The sequence below is a fragment of the Heterocephalus glaber genome, unplaced genomic scaffold (assembly GCF_053883595.1).
Source record: "Heterocephalus glaber isolate CG9 unplaced genomic scaffold, H.glaber_assembly_v1.0 deba00001532, whole genome shotgun sequence".
NCBI lineage: Eukaryota > Metazoa > Chordata > Mammalia > Rodentia > Bathyergidae > Heterocephalus > Heterocephalus glaber.
The window spans coordinates 13,149,961-13,174,172 of record NW_028258330.1 but is presented as its reverse complement, the minus strand read 5'-3'; the positions used below and the strand labels follow the sequence as shown (position 1 = coordinate 13,174,172).

At 36.4% G+C, this 24,212-nt stretch overlaps 1 protein-coding gene and 1 long non-coding RNA gene across 9 annotated transcripts in view; one reads left to right on the top strand and one right to left on the bottom strand.

The window, feature by feature from the left end:
• LOC106009013 (uncharacterized) overlaps positions 1 to 24,212 on the bottom strand; it is a 249,399-nt gene that overhangs the window by 24,107 nt on the left and 201,080 nt on the right. For both annotated transcript variants that reach the window (XR_015442081.1, XR_015442080.1), the window contains one exon: positions 14,784 to 14,861. This is a non-coding gene — a long non-coding RNA (uncharacterized LOC106009013). The remainder of the gene's footprint in view (positions 1 to 14,783; positions 14,862 to 24,212) is intronic.
• The window catches only part of Ankef1 (ankyrin repeat and EF-hand domain containing 1), a 30,677-nt gene continuing 10,761 nt past the window's right edge, over positions 4,297 to 24,212 (top strand). The window contains exons 1-7 of one of the 7 annotated variants that reach the window (XM_004840816.4): positions 4,297 to 4,770; positions 10,146 to 10,523; positions 15,503 to 15,702; positions 16,623 to 16,772; positions 17,772 to 17,895; positions 21,828 to 22,650; positions 23,912 to 24,138. In XM_004840816.4, coding sequence (XP_004840873.2) covers positions 10,178 to 10,523; positions 15,503 to 15,702; positions 16,623 to 16,772; positions 17,772 to 17,895; positions 21,828 to 22,650; positions 23,912 to 24,138 — 1,870 coding nt within the window. In that variant the 5' untranslated portion in view covers positions 4,297 to 4,770; positions 10,146 to 10,177. Of the gene's footprint in view, positions 4,771 to 10,126; positions 10,524 to 15,502; positions 15,717 to 16,622; positions 16,773 to 17,771; positions 17,896 to 21,827; positions 22,651 to 23,911; positions 24,139 to 24,212 lie in introns of those variants that run through there. The other 6 variants (XM_021255061.2, XM_021255060.2, XM_021255063.2 and 3 more) reach the window with 6 other exon arrangements.

Below are 24,212 nucleotides of genomic sequence, written 5' to 3'. Positions count from 1 at the left end.
CCCTGGATGGCTTGTCCCATGGCAGGTGGCTGGAGGACTCAGGTCCTCAGCACATGGGCCTCTCCCTAGGACAGCTGAATCCTTATAACAGGGCAGCTGGCTCCAACCAATAGGACACTCTAAGAGAAAGATGTAGAAGGCAAAGTGTTTTTTATGACTTCATCTTAGATGTCACCCACTGTCACTTCCACTTTGGTCTATTCATTAGGAATAAAACTGAATCCAACATGGGTTCAAAAGAAGGAAGCTGTGAGGTATTTTGGGGTTTTTTGTTTTTGTTTTGTTTTGTTTGGGGGGGGGGTTCTGGTACCTGGGATAGAACTCTGGACCTTGCACTTGCAAGGCAGGCAGAGGCACCACTGAGCTAAATCCCTGGATCAAGCTGTGAGGTTTTGAAGGAGGATCAGTGATGTGTAGACATTTTAAATTGACACAACAATGCTATTCTGTTTCCCTAAGTTTACACAGTCCACAGGTAGTCTGTCTTGAGCACCCAAGCTCAGAGCCATGGATGCTATCTTAAAATAGAGAGTCATTATGTTACAATAAAAGGTGAAAGTCAGGAATCAATTATGTCATAAATTTATATGCAAACAGTATGGCAGCTAAATAAGCTAAAAATTACTAGAAATGTAAGAGTTTGATAAAGTACACTTAATTACAAGAGATTTAATACACTATGAATTAGACTGATGCAGTAAATTTAAAAATTGCATACATAGGAAAATAGACTAACTCAACAAAGTTCATTAAATATATTCATTTCCTGGATAATATGCCTTTATGTCCATGAAATACTTCTTAAAATCAATAGTCACAGTATCTGATCATGGTGTACTGCAGATAAATGATTTAAAAAATGGTCAATAGTTCAAGTATTGGAAATTAACAAACACCTTCTATCATTCCATCAAAGGCAAAATCACAACTAGCATGACTAATTCTCCAGGAAGCAATTAAAAGAACCCTTAATACCAAACTTAAGAGACACACAAGAAATTGAATGCAAGGAAAAAATTTATAAACTTCAATGCCTACATTAATAAAGCATATCAGAAAAAAGAAATTTAGATTTTATAATAAGAAATCAGAAAAAGAGAGTAAAATTAAAGATGTCACTAAAAGATTAGTAATGAAGAAAATGGTTTAATTTAATGAAATAGAAAACAAAATAATAAAAGCTGCTTCTTTGAGTTTATGAAACAAAAAAAACCCATGATTCAGATTAGAGAAAAAAATGAATGTGTATTGTGTGTGATTAAAACTAAGGGAAGAGCTATCACCTCATAGTTTCAAAGAATTACAAATTAACTAAATGAAGTTATAGGGCAATAAATTTGAAAACAGAGGACACAGAAAATTGCATACCAAAATATAAATTATCAAAATGGGTCTTTATCTGAAGTAGAAAACACAAATAAATCAATATTTAGGTAAGAATTGTGATTTACAATGTATCATTAAAAAGCAGATCACAAAATTTTCTGATTCTATTTTCTCTCCATTCTTAAAGAAGAATTAATCTCCCTGTTATTCTAAATATTCCAGACCATAGGAAAGACAAGAAGGAAAATTCTTGGGAACAAAAAGGGAATCAAGAAGAAACAGGCCTCACCTATCAATAATGAAAACTCATTCAGGAACAAGAGGATTTTTGAAGTATTTGTTTCAGATTCATAAAAATTTCCCCATATAATCTTGGAGAAGCTTTACTCTAAGCCAAAGAAAAGTTCATATCCTGATCTAAATATATTTATCCACAAATTGTTCATATTCTAAAGAATAGCTGCTCAGTAGTCACTTATTAAAGAGATATTTTGTAATTGCTACAATATGAAAGAGTCAAGGTGAATTCCTAATGGAAATATTAAATAGAGCTTTAAGTTGTCAACTAATGTATTTCTCATTTCAAAATTATCTGACGTGTTTTCTTTTCTCTTTTGTAAAGAAACAACACAATATCTGTTATCAATATATGGTTTCCTTGTATAATCAACACAATCTTCAGTTACCATGCAGAATAAAATGGTAAATAGTCTTCCCTGTCACACAGTCACCTTAAATGATTTTTGTGATTTTTAGAGGGAAATAATATCAAAACATAGATGGGCTTTTTAAGAGATGAACTTGTAAAACATTTCAAAAACAAGACAACAGTAACACAACTTTACTAACCTTATCTCAATCTTATGAAACAATTCATAACAATTAACACATTTTATTTCCAGTTAAATAGACTGACACCCCACTTGTTATGCCATACCAATTCACATTTCAATTTTTTTCTAATTTAAATTCATTAATATACTTGATGCTATGAAAGAGCTACTGGATGGCTTGCCTTTCAAGCCAGTAAATAAGAATTTAAAACCTTCTGCAAACTGAGGCAGTTTATCTGGGTTTGCATCACAATTTTTATAAAGATGTGTGAGAGAATTCAATAGAATCACTTCCACTTTACAAAGAAAGCTTGGCACTATGTAAGAATTATTAAATTCATAACTCCTTTGAATAGTTATAATATGAAAATAAAATCTCATTTAATATCAGATAAAGATGGAAGTTAGATAGCAACAGAGAATTTAGCCAATGCACTAGTCTGTATCAGAATTTATGTTGCTGTTCTGCCACCTCCTGTATAGATTTGTTTTATGTAGGAACAATATTTAATATCTATTCCCTCTATTTTTTTCTTTGTGTCTTCCAAGTTCTGACAACTCTACTACCAAGTGGCTTAAGGCAAACATGGTAAAGTTCAATTTAAGAAGACTTTCCTTCTCAGGGAAAAAGTTTCTCACACTGCTATCTCAAAGTCCTCAATCAACCAACAATGTTTACCCAACTTCTATCCAAAATATGTGCACCAATTATTCTAATGTAATCTAACTCCTTTCAGTCTTTGAAAGGTATTTATTTCTTCCCAAATCTACCAGATTCTCAAATAATTTTAAGAACTTTCATTAGAATTAAACAAGGCCACTATTGACATCAATTCTGTCTCCAAAATGCAAAAATTTATCATTGTGAAGATAAAACTATGACCTGCAAGACAAATTCAAATTGTTCATTCATAGAAGCACCCCCCAAGAAACAACCACAATTTTGCCCACCAGAGCCAAGATGGAGCCCCTTTATGGATATGCCTGCTTCATGCATGGCTTATAAGGGCCATAATTACTCTGAGTTCACAAGCTGAGGCCGCAGGAACTGATGCACCCAAATAAATGAGGAAGGCTCATCACTGTGAAATGAACCTCCCTCCCTCTTTCTTCCTCCCTTTCTCTTTTCCTTTCTTTCTTCTTTCCTTTCTGCCTTCTCTCCTTTCCTTTTTGTTTTTCACCCTTCTTTTGCTTTAGTCACAGTATACTTTTTGTTCTTTGCATATTTCATGTCATAAACCATTTGTGAGTGTGTGTGTGTCTGTGTGTGTAGTCCTGAAAACTTTTAAAAACTTCTCTGAGTAGAAGGCAGGATAGGGGCAGGATAGGTTGCATACATTTTTTAAAACAAGCCAGGAGCAGAGGCACACGCACACGTGTGGTCCCGGCTACTTGGGAAACTGAGATAGGAGGATCAGGAAGATTGAGGGTTACTTGAGCCCAAGAATTCCAGGTTAGTCTGGGCAACGTGGAGCGATACTATCTTTCAAAAAAAAAAAAAAATAGGCCAGGGGTGGTGGTGCATCCTTGTAATCCCAGGTACTCAGGGGGCTGAAGCATGAGGATGGGAAGTTCAAGGGTAGCCTGGGCAATTTACCAATTTACCAGGATGGACGCTGTCTCAAAATCATAAATAAAAAAGGATGTAGCTCAGTGATAATGCACTGCTGGGTTCTATCCTTAGCACTGAAAAAGTAAATAAAGAGATAAATACATAAGTAAATAGCATGTTACAAATTTTACATTCACATAAGCAAAACAAAAGCAAAAACCGCCAGAATTTGCCTCCAGGAGAGTGTGTACATAGGGAGAGCAAGGGATGTTATAATGCATTATTGCTGATATAGTTGTTCTCATTTTTGTATAAATATAAAGTATTATAAATTCTAAAGTATGGAAAGAACATTTCTGGAAAGATTTTTCAAGAATCTACAGCAAGCGAAAGTAGATTCACTTTTCTTTTATTTCACATTTTATTGTATTTTTCATTTAATTTACTTTTGAAATTATTTCATTCTATATTTTATTTTTATTTGTTTTGGGGTGGGTGCTTTTTACCATATGCAGTTTTGCTTTTCTAGTAAATTCTATTTTGCTTTAGGGCAGGCCGCGGGAGAAGGCGAAAGAAGGGCGGAATCCCAAAGACAGCACCTTCCTGCCTGTGCCCCACCCATCCACCCACTCACCTGGGAGCACCCTGCGCGCCCGCCACTTGGGGGAGCCCCGCCCTCTTGGGGGAGCCCCGCCCTCTCTGCACCTGGCGGTTGCCTGGCAACCGGGCCTGGCTGGGCCAAAGCTCACAATCGGCGCTGTCTCAGTGGGTCCCACCCCGCCCCCTGCTCTGGCCTGGCCGCGCCCTCGCCTTGCGCGGGGCCCGGGACCCATGGACACGCGCGCCCCTCCCTGCTGCACACTAGCCAGCTGGCCCGCTCTGCTGGAAGAGACGCTGGTCAATTCTGGGTCCACAAGTCGGACTCCCAGAGCCCAAGGTCACGACTGGGTACCGCGCCAGGTGACAGAGAACGATCCGGGTCCTCCGAGACCCCCTCACGGGCCCAGAGGAATTGCTGCCGAGAGATCTGCTGCTCTTGATAGTCCCCGCTCTTAAGAGGTGAGAACAGAACCTAGGTCCTTGCCGCTCAGCCTTTTCTTTGAAATTAAAAGTCTCTCCGCTCTTCTCTCCTCCAGATTTTTCTGACAAAACTGAAAGGCACAGTAGAGAACCCCTAGGATGTAAGCTGTGCCTTACTAGTAAGCAGAAAGCCACGGAAGTTTTAATTTATTCATAGCGACCCTGTACTGTGGGACTTTAGTAAATACTTGCCAATAATCGTCTCGTTTCATTTTCATCCACCCCCATGAAGTGGGTACTATCATGACCCCGAATTCACAGATAAATAAAGTGAGGTACAAACTAGGCAGGTTACCTGTCCAGGTACATGCAGCTAGTTGGTATAAATAACGATGTAGAGGAGAATGAATGGCAGCACATTCTCCCCTTAAATCCTCCACTCTTTCCATGGTAGCTCTGTTGTCTTCCTCAATTTCTCTTGCTAATGAACTTGCCGTGTCTCACTCTCTTGAGACTTTTACGAGCTCTAGGAGTCTCTCTTCATAGAGGAAAAATACATCTGGGTACACACATACTCACAGGTTTTCATATCCAAATATAGACCTCAAGTTCAGACATTCATCTGTCCACTGAGATTTGGTGTAGATGGTTAGTCAATATACACTAAGGTGGCCCAGGACCTTGAGGAAAAATTTAGAACCCAGAGCTAGTGGGCAGGAACTCTTTTTTTCCTTCAGAGTCAAGAAAGTTCTTGGTGTGAGTCTTAGTAGTTAATCATGGCGGGAGGGGGACGATAATAAACTGACTCACAGGCTGCTGGTTTCATCATTGGCACTTGATTGCACAATTTCACATGCTGCCAATGCTTTGTTTGGGATGAATGACATCAGAGACAACAGTGAAGTCTCTGATTAGCAAGTCCTTGTCCTCACAAATGAGGTGGGATCAATTCAGTACAATCAATAATCTATTTGGGAGTATTTTATCCATATGAGACATATGTACATATGCAATATATCACTGCACCTAAAACAAGCCATAAAAAGCAGCTGAAATAAACGTCATCAAGCCATGCAGCAAAGGCCAAGAGGATGACTCGGGCTGCCTCAGGGCTTCACACAGGCCTGTTTATACAGCATTCTAACAAGCTGCCCTGTCTGGCTTCCTAGTCTACCGTACAATATAAGGAGATAGGAAGGGAAGAGAGGGGTGACAGCAAGTAGAACGTTGAAGCCATAACCTATGTGATCACTGATATCCCAGCCACAATGGGGAATACCAAGGAAAGACAGAGAGCAAGGAGAAAAAAGGATGAGATGACTGAATTGTTATGGTTTGGGTCTGGATGTCCCCCCAGAGCCTCATGCAGTGGCTGAATCTGGAATGTGTGATGCTGGGATTAAGAGTGTGTGATTACTAAACCAGTACACATGAGTGATTGGCTTAGCATCACCCTAATCCCAGTAGTCTGGATCGGATAAAAAGGGCAAAAAGAAGGTGTTAAGGTCCTTGTTGGTCAAGGCACCATGGGGACACCATGAACTATTTCTCCTCTGCGATGCCCCTCTGTCATGTGCCACTCTGCCTTGGTGGCAGCTGATTATGGACTGAAACCTCTACGAACTGTGAGCTAAATAAACCTTCTCCCCTTTAACTTTAGGTGTCAGGTATTTTGTCTCAGTAACAAGTGAAAAGAGACTAACACAAGCATGTTTGATTTTGGTGGTTGCTGTCCTCCTGGCTTCTCTTGGTCTCAGCTGCCCAGCCACTGATGAAGACCTCAGAACTCAGCAAAATTCCACCCATAGACCAGGCTCAGCCCCTCTCCTGACTTCCTGAACTGTATGTTGCCATGTAGATTCTAACTCAGCTGCCTCAAAATTACTGTCTATACTACCTGAGAACCTGGAACCTTTCAGGAGCATCCTATCTCAGACACAAGTATACAGTAGTTTAAACCAGGAATGTGAGAGTTTTCTTTGGTTCCTTCTTTTCAAAGATTTTAACTTTTGGACAGAATTTATTGAGTGCTTTATGGAATGCCTCACATAGGTCAGGCTTTAGATTACAGAGAAATAATGGTAATATTTACTATATACAGTTTCTGTTCCACAAAGAATAAATATGATCTAGTGGTTGAGACATACAATGCACAAGTTGAATATCTAAAATAGTTTCAGACAATAAGTGCATTGGAGAAAATAAGGGGAAGAAGGAACATGGTGGCTGAGATTTAACAACAGAACTTGTAGGAAAGAGCATTCGGAGGCAGAAGTTACAGGAAGTGCAAACTTTCAGGGAGAGGGAGGAGCTTTTGTTCATAAACAGAAAGAAAGCCAATGTGGCCAGTGATCACTAAATCAGGGGGAAGTGGGGTGAAGTAAGATCAGAGGGAAAAGTTCTTACTAGATCACAATGTTGAGTTTTTTCTGACTATATTGGGAAACTATTCAAATACTTTTAGAGAACTTTTGGGCATGAAAGTAACATTCTAAATCTTGATAGCCGTTTCAGCTACACAAGTATGTGCATTTTTCAAACAAATGGGATGGGACATTTAATACTTGTACATTTTATTATGTATTCAAAATATGAAAAAAGGATACATATATATTGAACTCCACTTAAGTGTGTGGATGTGGGAATATGTCTGCTGTTTATCGAAAACTCAATCCCCCCCTCCAAAAGAGCTGGATGAATGGATAGAGGGATGGATAGACAAGTGATAAAAAACATTATTGGTAAGATCTCAGTGGTTGATGCATAGGTTTTCAACACTCACTTTATGTTTAAAAATGTTTATACTAGGGCCAGGGTTTTAGCTCAGTGACACCAAGCCTGCCTTGCAAGCACAAGGTCCTGAGTTCGATCCCCAGTACTGCAAAACAAAAACAAAAAAAAAGTCTATGCTAAAATGTTGGGGTGGAAGCCTGTTGGATCTTATCTCATCTCCATTTTAAAAATAGTTTTCTGTTTAGAGAACGAACTATGTGGGGCTGCTGTGGAAGCAATGAGACAGATTAGAAGACTGTGGCAATGCTTTGGTCTAGGGTCGTGCCGCAGGTGGATGTTAGGATATATCTTGGAGATGAGTGGACATGGTTTTCCTGAATGATTTCTTGGTGAATTTAAAGATGAGGGTCTGTGAGGGAAAGAAAGAATGGAGGATAATTCTAGTGTGTAATCTGAGTAAGTAGGTGGATATTGATGCCATTATTAGAAACTGGGAGAAATGGAGAAACACAGGGTGATAACAAGGGTTCTGCTCCAGCTGGGCACAGTGGCACGCACACTCCTGCTATCCCAACTACTCAGAAAGTGAACACAGGAGGATTGCAAGTTCAAGACAAGCCTGGGAAACTTAGCAAGACCCTGTCTTCAAAACAAACATTTTTTAAAAGGGCCAAGGATGTAGCTTGGTGTGAAGCCCTTGGGTTCAGTCCTCAGTACCAAAAACAAAGGAGGCTGAGAATTTAGCATACCACTCCCTGGGTTCAATCTCCACTACCTAGGAAAGCAAAACAAACAACAAAGAGCTCTACTCTGGACATGTTACATTTGACATCCACATGAGAATGACGACTAGACAGGTAAATACATAGCTTTTGCTTTGCATGGTACTAAATATTGAACTCAGGAAATGTTGAGCTACACCCCCAGCCCTTTCTTTTTGTAACCAAGTCTCACTAAGTTGCCCAGACTGTCCTTGAACTTGTGAGCCTCTGGCCTCAGCCTCCCAAGTAGCTAGGATTACATAAATGTATCACCACACCTGGCTAAATATATAACTTTTAAGCTCTGGGCAGCCAGTGATGCCTGTACAAACTTGAGAGTAAACAATCAGAAGCTGAAAATAGGGCTGAAGGTCAGGAGATGGAATGAGCCACCAAGAGAGTTGCTGAGAATCAAGCAGAATCCTGATGACCTGGCCCTGGGCACAGCAGCAGTGAGGCATCTGACAGAAGAAAGGGAGCCAGCAATGGTGACTGAGGAAGAGTGAATGTAGTGTCAAGTAGAAACAGCCATGGAGATTGTCTGGTTGCCCAGAGAGACATCTTTAAAGAGGGAGCAAGTGATCTACAGTGCAACTCACTGCCATGGAGTATGTAGGTGAGGGAGCAGGTTTGTGCTGGCAGATGTTATAGCAAAATAGAATCTTTCTAATGCAAATGTTGGGAACTCAGCTCCTACTCATGAAACCCTTAATGTAATGTGAAGGGCAACTTCTGGCACAGTGGGACCCAGGGTAAAACTGATGCCACCAGTCTCAGCTCCCCTCCATCTTTCCCACATGTTCTCTCCCTGTAACAGCTAGCATATCTCCTGTAGCTCCAGCTCCACACCCCACTATTTAACAATTTGGGGAGAAATAGTCTTTTAGACTATTAGATGAGATAGTTCTGGTAGAAGAATCTAATACCTGATACCTGTTATGAGAATATGTTTGAGCAGTCTAGTGTACCTGGAGAAGGATGGTTCACTCAAGATGGGCCATGCCTAGGTCACAGACCCTTTTCTGTAGCAGAGCACCGCCTCATCCCCACTGCCTAGAATGGATTCCTCATGTGATAATCGGTTCTTTACCCAGAAACAAATGAAGGAGGAAAAGCAAAGCTGGGCACACCCACTGAGCCCACTATGCAATCCAAATACTTATTTTTTTCATAAAGAATAGAAAGAAAGAATTACATAATAGAATGCACATGGTAATTTGTGAAAACTTACAATTCTCTTTAAAACTATTCAAGTACCTCATTCCTACTTAAGATGACACAGGAATCATTTATCATACCTTTGTATCTCACAGACCCCAGATTATTATATAAAATTATTACCGCAAAATTCCATACATTCTGTATGATCTTTCAAAGCTATGAAACCTGTGTGGTTTCTTTTTGGGGGGGGGCGGGTACCGGGGATCAAACTCAGCTCCATGCACTTGCAAGGCAAGTGGCGGAAGCACTGAGCTAAATCCCCGGCCCCTTATGTGGTTTCTACATTGTGATGAACATATTACTGATGTGAAGCCACAGAGGTAGGAGCTTGACAACCTAGTTAACCTCATCTTCTCCAAGGTAGAATGAAAAAGCTGTTTTAAAGAGGGAAGGTTAGATGAGATAAGAAAAAATAGCCACCTTGCAAACTAGCATTGATTAAGATTTTTAAAAATACTTTAACTTTATGCTAACTGAATATTTTTAAGTTTATACATAATTTCTATTTTCTGAAATCGGTTGCAATAAACTGTGATAACATCATTGCCTAAGAAACAGCTGCTCTTCCAAGGGACATATGCTTTAAAATATTTTTAATTAACAAAAATAAAGATAAAATTAAGCTTGCAATACTGATTTTCTTTCTTTTTATTTATTTATTAATTATTTGGCTGCTGTAGTTTTTTTTTTTTAAGCCAGGAAAACAAGCATCTTTAAGAAGCTGGTCAAATATGGCGATAGCAGATAAGAGACTTGAGAACTTGCAGATCTACAAAGTTCTTCAGTGTGTTCGGAACAAAAACAAGAAGCAGATAGAGAAGCTGATCTGGCTTGGATACCCTCAACTAATCAACTTCACAGACTCTGTGGATGGACTTAGTGCTCTGCACTTAGCTTCAGTTTCCAATGACGTTGATATGGTTAGCTTTCTCCTTGAACTCGGAGCTCACCCTGATGTGCAAGACCATAAGGGCTGTACCCCAACAATGAGGGCTGCTGAACTGGGCCATGAGTTGTCGATGGAAATATTAGCCAAAGCAAAGGCTGATATGACTATAGTTGATAATGAAGGGAAAGGTAAAATATCCCAACATTCTATCCAGTAGAATGCAACTCACTTTGTAGCCAGATATCAATTAAATGGATTTAAGAGGGTTTTAAATTTTGTTTTCCAAATTTAGAAGTGAATTACTTGTGGTTTTAAGTAAAAGGATACATTCTCATTCCTGTACCTAAGGATATTGACTCCTCATTATTTGAAAACAGTTCACGTATATCTTAGGGAAAATAGTTATGAGAGCTTGATCATTGAAAATGAAAATAAGGATTGGATTAACCTGCATTTAGTGGCTTCTTTTAAATAAGGAGAATTTTCAACATTACACATGCTTAACTGATAGTCCCATAATCATAATCATCTATTACAAAATACAAAATCTTGTTAGAAGAAAAGATCCTTACACATTGGAACCTTGGGTAGTACTAGACTTAGGACTCCAGAAAAATTGTGTCCTTTCTCAATAGCAATCTGATGTGAAAAGGACTTGCATTTTAGAATTTGAGAGGACTAAGGTGGATTCTGGCATAAGCTAACTTACTAAGATCAGTTTTTTTCTCATACTGGGGAACTGGACCCAGAGGTACTCTACTGCTGAGTTACATGTCCAGCACTTTTTTATTTCTCATTTTGAGACCTCCCTAACTTGACCAGGCTGATCTTGAACTTGTGATCTTTCAATATCAGCCTCCCAAGTAGCTAAGTAAGCTTCTAGAGTCAATTTTTTAAATATTTTGATATGACTTGAAATTTTAGACATGACACTTGGAGGATTATTCAGTTGAAAAGAGCTGTACTTCCACATTCTCTGCCCTCCTTAGCCCCATGTCCAGACCACAGCCTGGAGTTTCTTTCCTAAATAACTTGAGGTTCAGGCAAGATTTGACCTGGCCTCAAGAAAAACACCACAATAATTACCATCAGGCTTAATATAAATTGATAGATTTAATCAGTTGTCCAAGAGAATTACTACAAGTGCAAAGCCATTAATGTCAGCCCGGCACTGGGGAAATGAATCCTGTTTTATAATATTAATGTTTTCTGACAAGACCAAAGTCTACTTTTGTAATTCTCTCCAGACTTAATATTTGATAGATGACTTGCTTAAAACAAGAGTTAAGAGCGAAGAAAAGGAAAAGTTATTTAATTGAATCACATAGCAAAATAAATTTCAGATGCTTTTAGAGGTCAACTGTGCTTTAAAATGTTAAATCTTGGAACAACAAAAGTCTCTGAAGTTTTATAGAGTACCATCTTCCAAAGTGTGCTTCATGGACCCTGGAATCACTGGGCTGTTAAAAAATGCTACATGCAGAGCTGTTGCCACTGTTGAGTTCATTAGGGAATCATTGAATAAAATGAATTCAGACATGTTTCTTTCACATTATCAGACCAAAGACGGTAACATTTTCCATATTTATTTGACCGTGAAATAGTTTTTTCATATGGCATCAAATATACTTGGAGTTTCGAAAGTTCAATTTTGAGAAACACTATACTGACACACAAATATATGTCAGCCAAAAATTGAGAAATTTTATACCATAAAGAGATCAAAATTATAAAGTTTTTAAAAGTCAAATAAAAATGAAAAACAAGAACACCTACATATCCGTAGCAAAGGCAACAGCCATATGGTTAATGTTTATGCTCATTCAAATTAATATTAACCCTGTTAAGGTTCTGGAAAATAAATATTGTGAAAAAGCAATTAGACAAATCCTATAGGAAGAAATTGAAAATATATAGTGAAACTTGAAACAAATATAAAATCTTGTTTCACTTGTAAGCTTGCTAGTCAATTCGGGGTGGTTTGTAGTTTGCCTGTGACCCTGGTCTCTCCCCATCCATTCCTAATCCTGGCTCACCTTGCACACCCTTGGCTGGTAGCCACTTACTAACTGCTTCGCTCATCTTACAGTTATCTCTCTGCCGCTAGCATCCTGTTTCCTGGTGACAGATGTTTGACTCTCTGCACATTTGTTTCTAAAGGATAAGCAAACATTGAATTAGTTAAATGGATCTTTCAAAGGATATGAGATATGCTGTAGGCCTGAGCTGGGCCCACATGGACTAACAGAATTGTGTATGTCCTCATTACAAAATATCCATTTCATAAGTGCCTTAGGGAGGGCCTTTTTAAAGAAATTTAGTCTTGTATGGTGTTGCTTAGTTTGTATTTATTATTATGTTGTTGTTGTTGTTGTTTTAGTCAGTCTTGCTTTCCATCTTGCCGTTTGATTTTCTCTTTTCAACTATGTCTTTGAAGATCTTTTTTCTTGGTAGGGGTGAGGGTGCTAGGAATAAAACCCAGGGCTTCATGGATGCTAGGCAAGCATGATATCACTGAGCTATATCCTCAGGCCCCTCTTTCTTTAAGTATTCTGACTAACCTATTTTAGGTGCATCTGTTTATATGAAATATATATAGGTTTTTATTTCATATAAATTATATTTTTAAATTTTAATGGTAAATTTATCTACTTTAAATTGTTTTATTTTGTTCTATGTATTTTCCTTCTAGTTGCATTTTCTGTTTTTAGTTCTCTTAATGGACAACTTGATAGCTCTCTGTACTCTTCAACATGTTTATTCAGTTTTATCTTCAGCTGGACTCATTGATTCCTTTTTTCTTTTTTTTTTTTTTTTTTTGGTACCGGGGATTGAACTCAGGTCCTTGCGCTTGTGCAGCAGGCAGTGAAACCACTGAGCTAAATCCCTGGCCCATAGATTCCTTTTTTAATGTAGTTTTTATCAGTACATGTTTGCAGTACATAATGATTACATTTATCAGGGCGAGTTTGTACATGTATATAACACATTTTAATTCGTTTTTGTCTCCTTGTCCTCCCATCCTTCCCTGCTCCCTCCAACTCTTAATCCCTTTCTCATTTAAAAAACTCCATTGCCATTTTTTCTTCCATTCTTTCTTTAGTCTTTCTCCCCTTCCTTCACTCTCCCTCTTTCTCTTGTTCCTCTTCCCCTTTGAAAAAGATCTCCCTACTTCTTATTATTTATCCTTTATTTTCCTCTTTATTTATATTTTGGGGTCCTCATATAAGAGAAACCATGTGATATTTAAACTTGTTTGTCTGGTTTATTTCACTTAACACTGAAAATTGAGATAGTATACAATAAACATTCACCTTGTGTGGCTCCTGCCCACTACCCAAGTTTATGCCCAAATACAATTGCTTATTTCTTTCAATGATTCCTTTTATATTTTTAGATAATGCCTGCCTTTAGCTTCATCTTCTTATAGTCTTTAAATATCTCAGTCTCCAGCACTAAAAAATTTAAAAATCAAATGTTTATGTTCTCTGTTCTTTTCTTTCTTACCTCTAAGTGTTTGTTAAATTATATTATTTCTACATTATAATGAATTACGGTGTTCTTTTTGGTATCTAGAATTCCTAAGGTGAGTTGATTTTATGGTTGAAGAAATTCTTTTAGTCATATATTCTCCATTGGTCTCTTGGTAAACTCACTTTTGCCATCAAAGTAATTTGGTCTGCTTCTTAGGGCTTATGTCCTTGATTTCATGCATCCTTACTGTTTTTTTATGTCTATTAGTGATTTTATGTATGCCAGCAACTTGATTGGGTATGAAAATTCCCTATTTTCTTTCCCAGTGACATTGTAGAGATCCTTTAATTACCCTCTAGCGTAGAATGTTGCTGTGGCAAATTCTTGAGGCAAGCCTGACTTTTCTGTTTTAGACATGAGCCAGACTTTTATCTGGATGTTCACAGAAAACTCTCTTTACTGGGCTTTTCTTCAGTTTATCCTATTAATCATTCTTAATCAACTTCTCCTAAGACCCTTTTAATCTTAAGATTCATGTTTTTCACTTTAAGAAAGTCTTTTAATATACTTCTATATGATTTTTCAGTTCCTTTTGGCCTTTCATTATTGAAAACTAATTATATACATGTTGAACCTTCTTTATCTCTGTAAACTATTTCAACCCTTCAATCATTCCCAATTACATTTTTCTTAATTTTTTTTCCGTATCACTGTCTGCTGTCCTTTTTCTGCTTTTAATTTGATTTTCATTTCTTTGGGTTTTTGTCCACTGTTTCTTTCCTAAATTCTTTTGATTCAATTTAATCTTATCCTTCTATTCATCTTATTTTTTCTTCAGTCTTTTTTGGTCTTGGTCTATCTTTGCACTTCTATTTAATTTCTTTGTTAACATAGACAGAATCAGTCATTAATTTTCCTTGGTATAATTTTTCTAGAGTATGCTTTTTACATGGATTTCATTATCAGTTGCTTACCTTTCTCATAGTGTCTTTTTCATAGGTCACATGCTGATTTCCTTTTAGTTACTGTTCCTCTTTGAATGAAGCCTCTTTCTGGAGTGAGATTATTATAAAGTCAGTTTACAGTTTGGTTGTTGTCTACCCAGTACTTTATTAACATTCTGTCTTGGGATTAAAACCAATACTTCTGATACATAGTGCATTTTTGACAAGAATTACATTGGGGGCCCATATATTATAGGTCCATAGTGTAGGGATTTAACATTATTTTTTCTTTGGTGGAACAAAATGATTTGCCAAAATGGCAAAACCAATTGTCTTCTAATTTTCATCTCACTTCTACTACACCTAGAGTCTGCTCCTTACAAACATGTGTTCAAGCCCTCTGGCATACATAGCTCTGTAGTTCTAAGGGACACATGGAGTAAGGAATATAAAATGCCAAATCCCAGGATTGACAAGGGCTCCCATGTCAACATTCTGATTCTTCTCTAAACCAGGTCCTGTGACATAAAGTGGTAACTGTTTTCTAACTTTATCAAAGATTTCCTCTTTATTTTTCTGTCTTGGTGTTTTAGATCATTTCAGAGGGGAAACCAAGGCAGATATGCCTTTGCTGTGCTATCTTTAACTTGTTAAATATGGATTTTAAGTTATCCCTATTTTTCTGCCAGGTTCAAATATGTACATAGGTTGTTAATTAAGTATTCTTTGGAAATTCTGCTCTTCTTCAGGCATTTTATTTTACTGCATTCTACCTACTAAGCGGCATTATCGCTGTGCTTTGATTGCCCTTGAACATGGTGCAGATGTCAACAATTCTACCTATGATGGAAAACCAGTGTTCCTTAGAGCCTGTGAAGAAGCCCATGATATTAGAGAGATGTGCCTGACGTTTTTGGAAAGAGGAGCTGATCCAAATGCTATCAACTCAGTATGACTATTCCCGTAGTTATAAATACTTCCTTATTCTATAACAGTGTCATATTAATATATTTTTTGCCTTTAAATATGAGAAAATTACTGTTAGCTTATAGATTTTTCAGTTTGACTCAAAATACTTGAAATCAATATACTTTTATTATCTTTATATTGCCACTATTTTATAGTTTAGTTCCTAATTATGTTTGGAAAATTCATACTTATTATGCATAATATCATAATATCATTATAGAAAGCAATAGAAATGTATAACTGATACATAATAAAATTTATCTTCTTGGAACAAAAATATGTAGCTCCACTGTTTCTCTTAGGCATTTTGTTTCCTTTCCTAACTGGCTAATTTTACTATTTTCTTTTCTTATGATTATCATTTCCTGACACACAAAAAATAGATTTTACTCATTAGAAAATGGAAACAAAATATTTGCAAATAGGAAGGGGTGGAGGGGTTGAAGGGAGGGCAGAGGAATGGGGAAAAAATAAGAACCAACATACATCATGTAAAGGTACAAGTTCCCAATGATGAACATAACTGTATTATATACCTAAAATGTACCAATAAACTTAATGAAGGAAAAAAAAGAAAACATTTGTGACCTAATTTGGCATTTATATACCCTCAATAGTCCCTTTTTGCTCTGCTTTCCTTGCAAGAGATGCATTTTTTAAAGCATGTTATCCTTTCTCACAGAGTCAGGTAGAGTAAGCTTGACTATTCTACATTTTAGAAATTAACCCATTGTATTTGCTTAATATTTCTTCATTGTTATATGAAACTAATGAAAATGCAAAGAACTAAACTTCTCAGTATAAGGTGAAGGTCAATCAATTCAAACCGTATTTATATTGAATATGTTATTTAATGTGACAAGTGCTGTATAAACAATGTTTGATCTGTCTCCTCTGAAGTCCACAGGTCGCACCGCTTTAATGGAGGCATCAAGAGAAGGAGTGACAGAATTAGTTCGGGGAATATTGGAAAGAGGAGGTGCAGTGAATACATTGGACAGTGATAGACATCATGCTGCTCATTTTGCTGCCAAAGGAGGCTTTTTTGATGTAAAGATCTCTTTGCTTTTAAATTTGTTTCTAAAATTTTGTCTCTTTTTTCTCAAAAAACTTTGTATCATGTAGGTTCCATTGAAAAAGGTTTTTTTCTAAGATACCTATGTTCTTTTCATCTTCAGTTCCCCCAAATCTAAAATTTAGCTTTCATAACATCTTCCAGTTTTTTATTCAGTTTTATCTATTTGCTACTCTATTTACTAAATATTGCATATGTTTGACTATGATGATTAAAATTTGTGCCACCTGAGCCTATGCTACTTTATCCCTTCATTATGTATTAGAATTGTCAAAATATAGTCTGATCTAATTGCGGGGAGAACAAGACCGCTACACTCTCATCTCCTCAGCATTTGTGTGCAACTAATGATACATCTGAATTTTGAACTCTGATTTTAAACTCTAAATTGCCTGATATTTTAGCAAAGAATCTCTCATAAATACAGTGACATCACAGAAACAAAGTAAAAATCAACATTAACCATTTTTTAAAAAATTCTGAATTTCATTTGTCTTTACTCAGTTTTCCTTGAGCTTTGACATAGTTACCTTTGTTTTTGTCATGGAGTCTGTTAGGTACTAAGAGCACATAGGTCACATTAAGTAGACAGTTTGCTCCCTGATGATGTTTGTCATATTCTGCTTTCCTAAATTACTTCCATTTTCCAAAATGAGAGTATCCCAGCTGAGTACAGTTTTCTGTCCTCTAAATCAATGCTGTTTGATAGAATGTTGAGCCATGATGGAAATGTCCTATATCTGAGCTGCACAATACAGTAACTACATGTGGCTTTTGAGCACTTTAAATGTGGTTGATAATCAAGCTAAGGAACTAAGATTTGGGTTGTTTTAAATTTAATTCATTTCATTTGAGCATTCAACAGTCGCATGTGGTTAATGGACAATATACAGGATAGCATAGGTCTACATGCTATTCTTCTTTCACTAAATGTACACTCCTAATCCTCTATAATATTCACTTTTATTTTGCAGATACTGAAGCTTCTTTTTGCTTACAATGGAGACATGGGGATGATCGCAATGAATGGGAACACACCACTTCATTACGCTGCTATGGGCGGTTTTACCAACTGTTGTAAATATGTAGCTCAGCGAGGTAAACTGTCTAATAATTTTGTGTCTAAAGTGTTTATGGTTTACAAGTGTCATAGATGTGCAGAGAATTTGACCCTGTTTCTTGTCAGTTGCTTATCTTTTTCAATAGCAAAAGCTTACTCAAATATAGAAAGAAATTTGGAAATTTTTTCCTATAACATCTGTTGAATCATGAAAATAATGTGCTAAAAATAGTGAAAAATAATGTTAGTGTTAAAAATACTGAAACGCCATTTTTCCAAAAGGTTGAGGTAATTGTTAAAAATTTCAAGGGGAGTGTTCTGAGTTAATTAAATATGAAAATGCTTAAATTGATTAAATTCCTTAAAGTGACAACATAAATCTTAAAAAAGACAAAAATTAGAAATTATTTCCTTTACTACAAGATTTTCATTATTTTAGAAGTGTTCTTTTTGTCAACTTTCTGATATAGGGGCAATATTTGGGAGAGAAACATGAAATAAAATAAAAATTGTTATGGAAAATTAAAAATGTAAAGCAGTATGTTTTAGATTTTTCTTACAGCTTTTAAGTAAATATTAATTTTGGGAATATAAACTATATTATGTACACTATTGCTCAATGAGTTCTTTAAAATGAAAATATTAGCTAATTAAGTTGAAAGATAAGGATCCATTTGTTGTTTGTTACCTATTAATTGAAATGTACATCAAAAGTTTACTAGAAATAGAATTGCATTTTTCTGAATTTTTTCCAGCTTATAAAAACTAAGCAAGAACTTAAAGTCAACACAAAGTATATAACAGATCAGAGAAAGTGTTTTTTTCTTTTTTGTCCTCTACACAGGTAGAGAATTTTAGAAGTCACTAGGACCTAAGGATCCTCTACTGTAACTATTAATATAAATAAGACTAAAAGGACTATATGACTTACAGAATAATAGTTGACCCATTTTTACTCTTATAAATTTATAACTGCTCCCTTTCCACCCCTACTATAAGCCCTTTTAATAGGTAAAGAAGAAAAATATATTGAATGTAATTTTTATCCTCTCAAACTGTCTTATTGGTCTTATTTTCAAATCTGTTGCTATCAGCATTTTATTTTGACATCTCGTTTTAAAATTTTATATTTCTAAAAATCTGTAATCTTCTCAGGTTGAGACAAGCTTATTCAATGATGACTTTTTCATATTGGGACAAATATCACTACACATATACTGTACCTTTTATATATTCTTGGGATAAAGTCACAAAAAGTACATTGAGAAGCAAAGGACAAGAACTTGGTTCTTGCATTAAAACCTTGACCAATGAGGCAGAAAAGATCTGTCTTTCTGAGAGACTCATAAGACTGTATTTTTGAAGCCAATATCTGAAAATGTTTTAAAATTTTTAGTGTATTTGAGAGTACAAACTCATCATCAGATCCTATACGGGTGACCAATTCCATAGCAGAAGTATTAGCATTAGCCCCAATTCCATCTTTAGACTCAGATCTAAGGCTACCGGAGTAGCCAGAAACAACTAGCAATGAAATGCTCATGTCTACAAAAATGCCCTGGGTTTAGTTTCTGCTATGCTTAAATGTAAAACAGTTGTCCTGGCTGGATTATTTTCCTGCATGAAAATTTCTTGCTCAGTATCATCCTCTTTTGATGCCTTGTCCTATTTTTGGAACAATTTACAGCTCCCTGTGAGCAATGTGAGAGCCATACCTAAGACAAAGCAAGACAGTCTGGGCAGTCTTCCAAGGTGTCTCATGAGAGTTTTCCTCCTCCAGGGCCTTGCCTCCCTGTGTTTTACAGCATCAGCCAGCAGGAAGCTGAGCATCTTTACTATGGAGGAATCTAAATCATAGAGAGAATGAAGGGGTCTTTATTTACGGTATTAAGGGGGGATATTGACTCTAGAACCTGTAAGCATACCAAACTCCAAGGATGCCCAAGCTACTTATACAGAATGGGACAATGTATGTACGTAGCCTAGGCACATCCTTTTCAATGCTTTAAATCATTGCTAGATTACTTTTAGTACCTACCTAATATAATGCAATGATATATTAATAGTTGTCATACTGTCATTCATGGGGAAAAACATCTACACACTTCAATAGATGCAATTTATCCCCAGTATTACGTATCATCAATTGGTTGGATTTCTAGGTATAGAACTTATAAATAATGAGGAATGACTATAATAATAAAGGAGGAGATAGAAAGTCCCAACTCAAAGAAAGGCAAAATGCCTTCAGGTCTTGTAGACCAGCTGGATGATGGGGGTTTTTATCCACACAAAGATTCCTAACTAAGAGGAAACCAGCAGCCCATGGTTGTGAGTTAAGCAGGTCTAAATAATCCTGGACCCTTAAAGCTGCAGTGAACATAAAAGGGTGGCTTGAGAGGTGGTAGGTAAAAGCCCAGACATGCTGACTAAGCAAAATAGCTGAGTGAAAACAGTAGTGTTGGGATTACTAAGGAATTGCACTATGGAACTAATATTCTGTGGACTTCTACTATTGAAACTATTCTCAGGGTCCCCTTCCCAGTAAGTCACTGTTCTTTTTTTTTTTTTTAGAAACTAAATGTTAGACATTTAATATTTTTAAGTCACTGTTCTTAAAACTGATACCAGACTTTTATAATCCTCACTGTCTTGATACCTTTTTTGAATTTTTCTATTTCTAACAAAAATAATCAACCTATATTTATACTATAAATATAGTATACTATAGTATACTATAAAGTATAGAAATACTTTTTGATAATACCAGAGAAAGTATTAATCTTTAAAATATTGGTGATCTTTTTTTCTTTTCTTTCTTTTCTTCACTCTCCCTTTGGTTTCTGGGTGTTTCTTTTCTTCTCTCAAACACACAAAAGTAGAACTATATCATGAACCCTGCTGTGTCCATCAAGGGAAGGGTCTTTTGACAAGAAATTTCTGCACACAGCTACTTGTACATTTTGATTGCTAGAGTTACTAATTAGATATCAATTTTTTATTATATTATGTTGGCAAAACAACAGCTAAGCATTCTTCTACACCAAAAATACCAGAAAGAGCTATTTCATAGAATGACTTACTTATATACGGAATGGATTTTTAATGTCTCAAGATCATTACAGATAACACAGCCTTTTTGGTAACACCTAAATAGATTCCCTGATGCATTCAGAAAAGTTTAGTTCTTTGGGGAATATTTGCAAATAATGTTAGTCCTCTCATTTTACATTGGAGACCCAAAAGGAAAATGAATTTTTTTATTTTTGGTACCAGGGATCGAACTCAGGACCTTGCACTTGTGAGCCAGGTGGTGGTACCACTGAGCTAAATTGCTGGCCCAGGAAAATGAATTTTGGTGTATAACTTGTACAAAAATATAAAGCTGGAATCCTCAGATTTGATTAACAAATTACATTTCCCTCTGTTAAAATTGTTCACATGACTTTCCCACAAAATATCAGATTAGTATAAATTACCTTACTTCAGTGGGGTAAATATAAAATATTGTTGAAGATTATACACAGATTTGTAGTCTAAATCATTCAAGAAGAAGCATGTATCTTTCAGCATGCTGAGCCAATAAAGTTCTATGTAAGCTATCTGAATCTAGAGTCTTCTTCCCAAATGCCAGTGTATCCTCTCTTCTTCTGTTGGCATAAACTCTCCTCAACAAGAATCTCAGTTGCTATTTGTTATAAATATTTACATTTTTATCCAAAATACCTATTTACCTATAGGATGAATATCTTACTCCTTTGTGAGTGGACAAAGATCATAAACTAATCCCCCTCAGAATTTACCAAAGTGAAGCCAAATTGCAGCTTGAATGGATAATTATAATAGCTAAATGGATAAGATTTTAGGATAAACTTCTGATGAATACTAAATTTAATAGAACAATTGTTTATGAGTCATTTATAGGGCCATACAGATGCCCTAGTACTAATAATTGTATTTCCTGTTTTAGGATGTGACCTGAAATGGAAGAATTTAGACCATAAAACACCAAGGGCTTTGGCAAAAGAAGGTGGCTTCAAAGCAGCTAGCAAAGAAATTCATCGAGCAGAGCGAATTGCTAATAAACTGGCCAAACCAGGAGCCAAAAATCCTAATCCACTCTGGGCCCTCAGATTACATGATTGGTCCATAGAACATGAGACTTTTCTTCGGGAAGTCTTTTCATTTGTGGACAGAGGTGATGGGTCAGTCACCAAGGAAGACTTTGTGATGACCCTGGAGGAGAGGCAAGAGTACGCCAGCTCTGAACAGCTGTTTTCAATAGCTCAACTTCATGAAAAATTCCAAGGAGGAGGGGTCAATATTAATGAGTTCTTTAAAGGAACTAGATACCTAAACAAGTCTTTTGTCTTGGGATCTTATGGACCTAAGAAAAAGAAAAAAGGGATGGGCAAAAAGGAAAGGAAAGGCAAGTTTGTTATACCCCTCCCAGTCTGCGTCATTCCTGATGATGCATTTCCACATCGATCAGATGGTGGGCCTCCATATTACATGATTGAAACCTACCAGAATGTAACTGATTATAGCCGGTTTAATCAAGATCACCCACCAGAACATCCCATGCAGGATGATTCTGCTTGGTACATTGATGAGCCAGGGAAGGTATTTTCAAATATTAATTTTATCACCAAGGCAGGAGACCTAGCATCTCTGAAAAAGGCATTTGAATCGGGAATACCTGTGGATATGAAGGATAAATATTACAAGACACCACTAATGATGGCATGTGCAAATGGAAACATAGATGTAGTCAAGTTTCTTCTTGAAAAAGGGTATGTTTTTGGTTAAGTGAGGTTTAAATTTGTATGAGTCTTCACATTTCAAGGAAGCAAAAGAAGTCATAAGAAGATTCAGTTCCAGAATTTTTGTAGTATAAAAAGGTACTTTATCAGTGAAGTCTATAATAAATATATCTGATTTGAGAATCCAAACTAATGGGAACATAGGATTGTGTATGCATAAAGATAGTTTGCTAATAACAATTAACCGCAAAGTGAAGGCCAACAAATTTTCACTGTGGGGGTAGAGGGATCTAATTGGGTATCAATGGCTTCTTGTCAGGGACCAGACAACTCAATTTGATGTGTGTTCTACCTGGATGATGTGGAGTCACTTTTTAATTTGCCTCTTTTTGGTGATGGCCTCAATAAATTTAAACAAATGGGATGGTGGCCTCAATGGCTAAGGACATATTCTGGCCACTCTGTAACCCAATATCTACCTCAAAGAGGGAAAGCTTTTCATTGGTTCATGTTCAGATATCTTTAAAATATCAAAACATGATGTTTTCATTTAACTTTTTTTTACTAAAATAATTGCTCATGTCTAATTTCTTCTATAGTTACATCACCTGGGGGTACTTTTTTCTTTTAACATTTCTGTGTCTTAGTTTTCTCATGTGATAGGGGCTCCAGTGGGACTCATTTCAGAATTTGTTAGCAATTAAAGGAGTTAAAAGATGTACAGCACTGACTGGTACAGTAATTGTATATTCAAAAAAAGACATTAATGTTATTATTACCATAACATTTAATGTTGAAGATTCAAATTTCTGTATTATCAAGAGATATATAAAGCAACTAAGGAAAACTTGAACTATTGGACAGTGAAATGCTAACAAGGACTAAAATCTTAATATAATGCTTAGATTTTAATAATGAAGGTTCATTTAAAAATTCATAGCTTTAGAGAAATAGACACAAAGTGGAATAATAAAATTTTTTTCTGTCAGCTTTTCTCCCCATTGGGTCCAGTTTTATAGTTTTTATTGATTTTTAAGCTTTGCAAACAACTGTAATCTCTAGAATCCAAATGCCTTTCAAAGCTCAACAAACTATATCTGCACACAAAGAAAGTTAAAACTGTAAAATAATGCAGAACAAATAGGTTACAAAACTTATGACAGACTTTACTCAGAGCTCTTTTGGTTTATAATTTAAAACTTGATAAGCTGTATATGAAATCTCACTTTGCCTTTTTACTTTCCAGTGCTGGGAATAACTAAAATTTTCAGTGTGTGCACCTATCTTACAGGGCGAATATTAATGCAACAGACAATTTTCTGTGGACCCCACTTCATTTTGCATGCCATGCAGGCCAGCAAGACATTGCAGAGCTTCTTGTTGAGTCCGGAGCTTCAATAGATGCACTTTCAATCAACAACTCAACTCCTTTGAGTCGAGCTATTGAAAGCTGTAGGATGGATACTGTAAAATACCTACTTGATATCGGTGCTAAATTTCAGCTGGAAAATAGAAAAGGTATGTGTTCACATTCCTGATGGCTGGGGTTAGAAAAGGTGAGTTTATGTTAGATTCCAATTCTCTTATAGGAC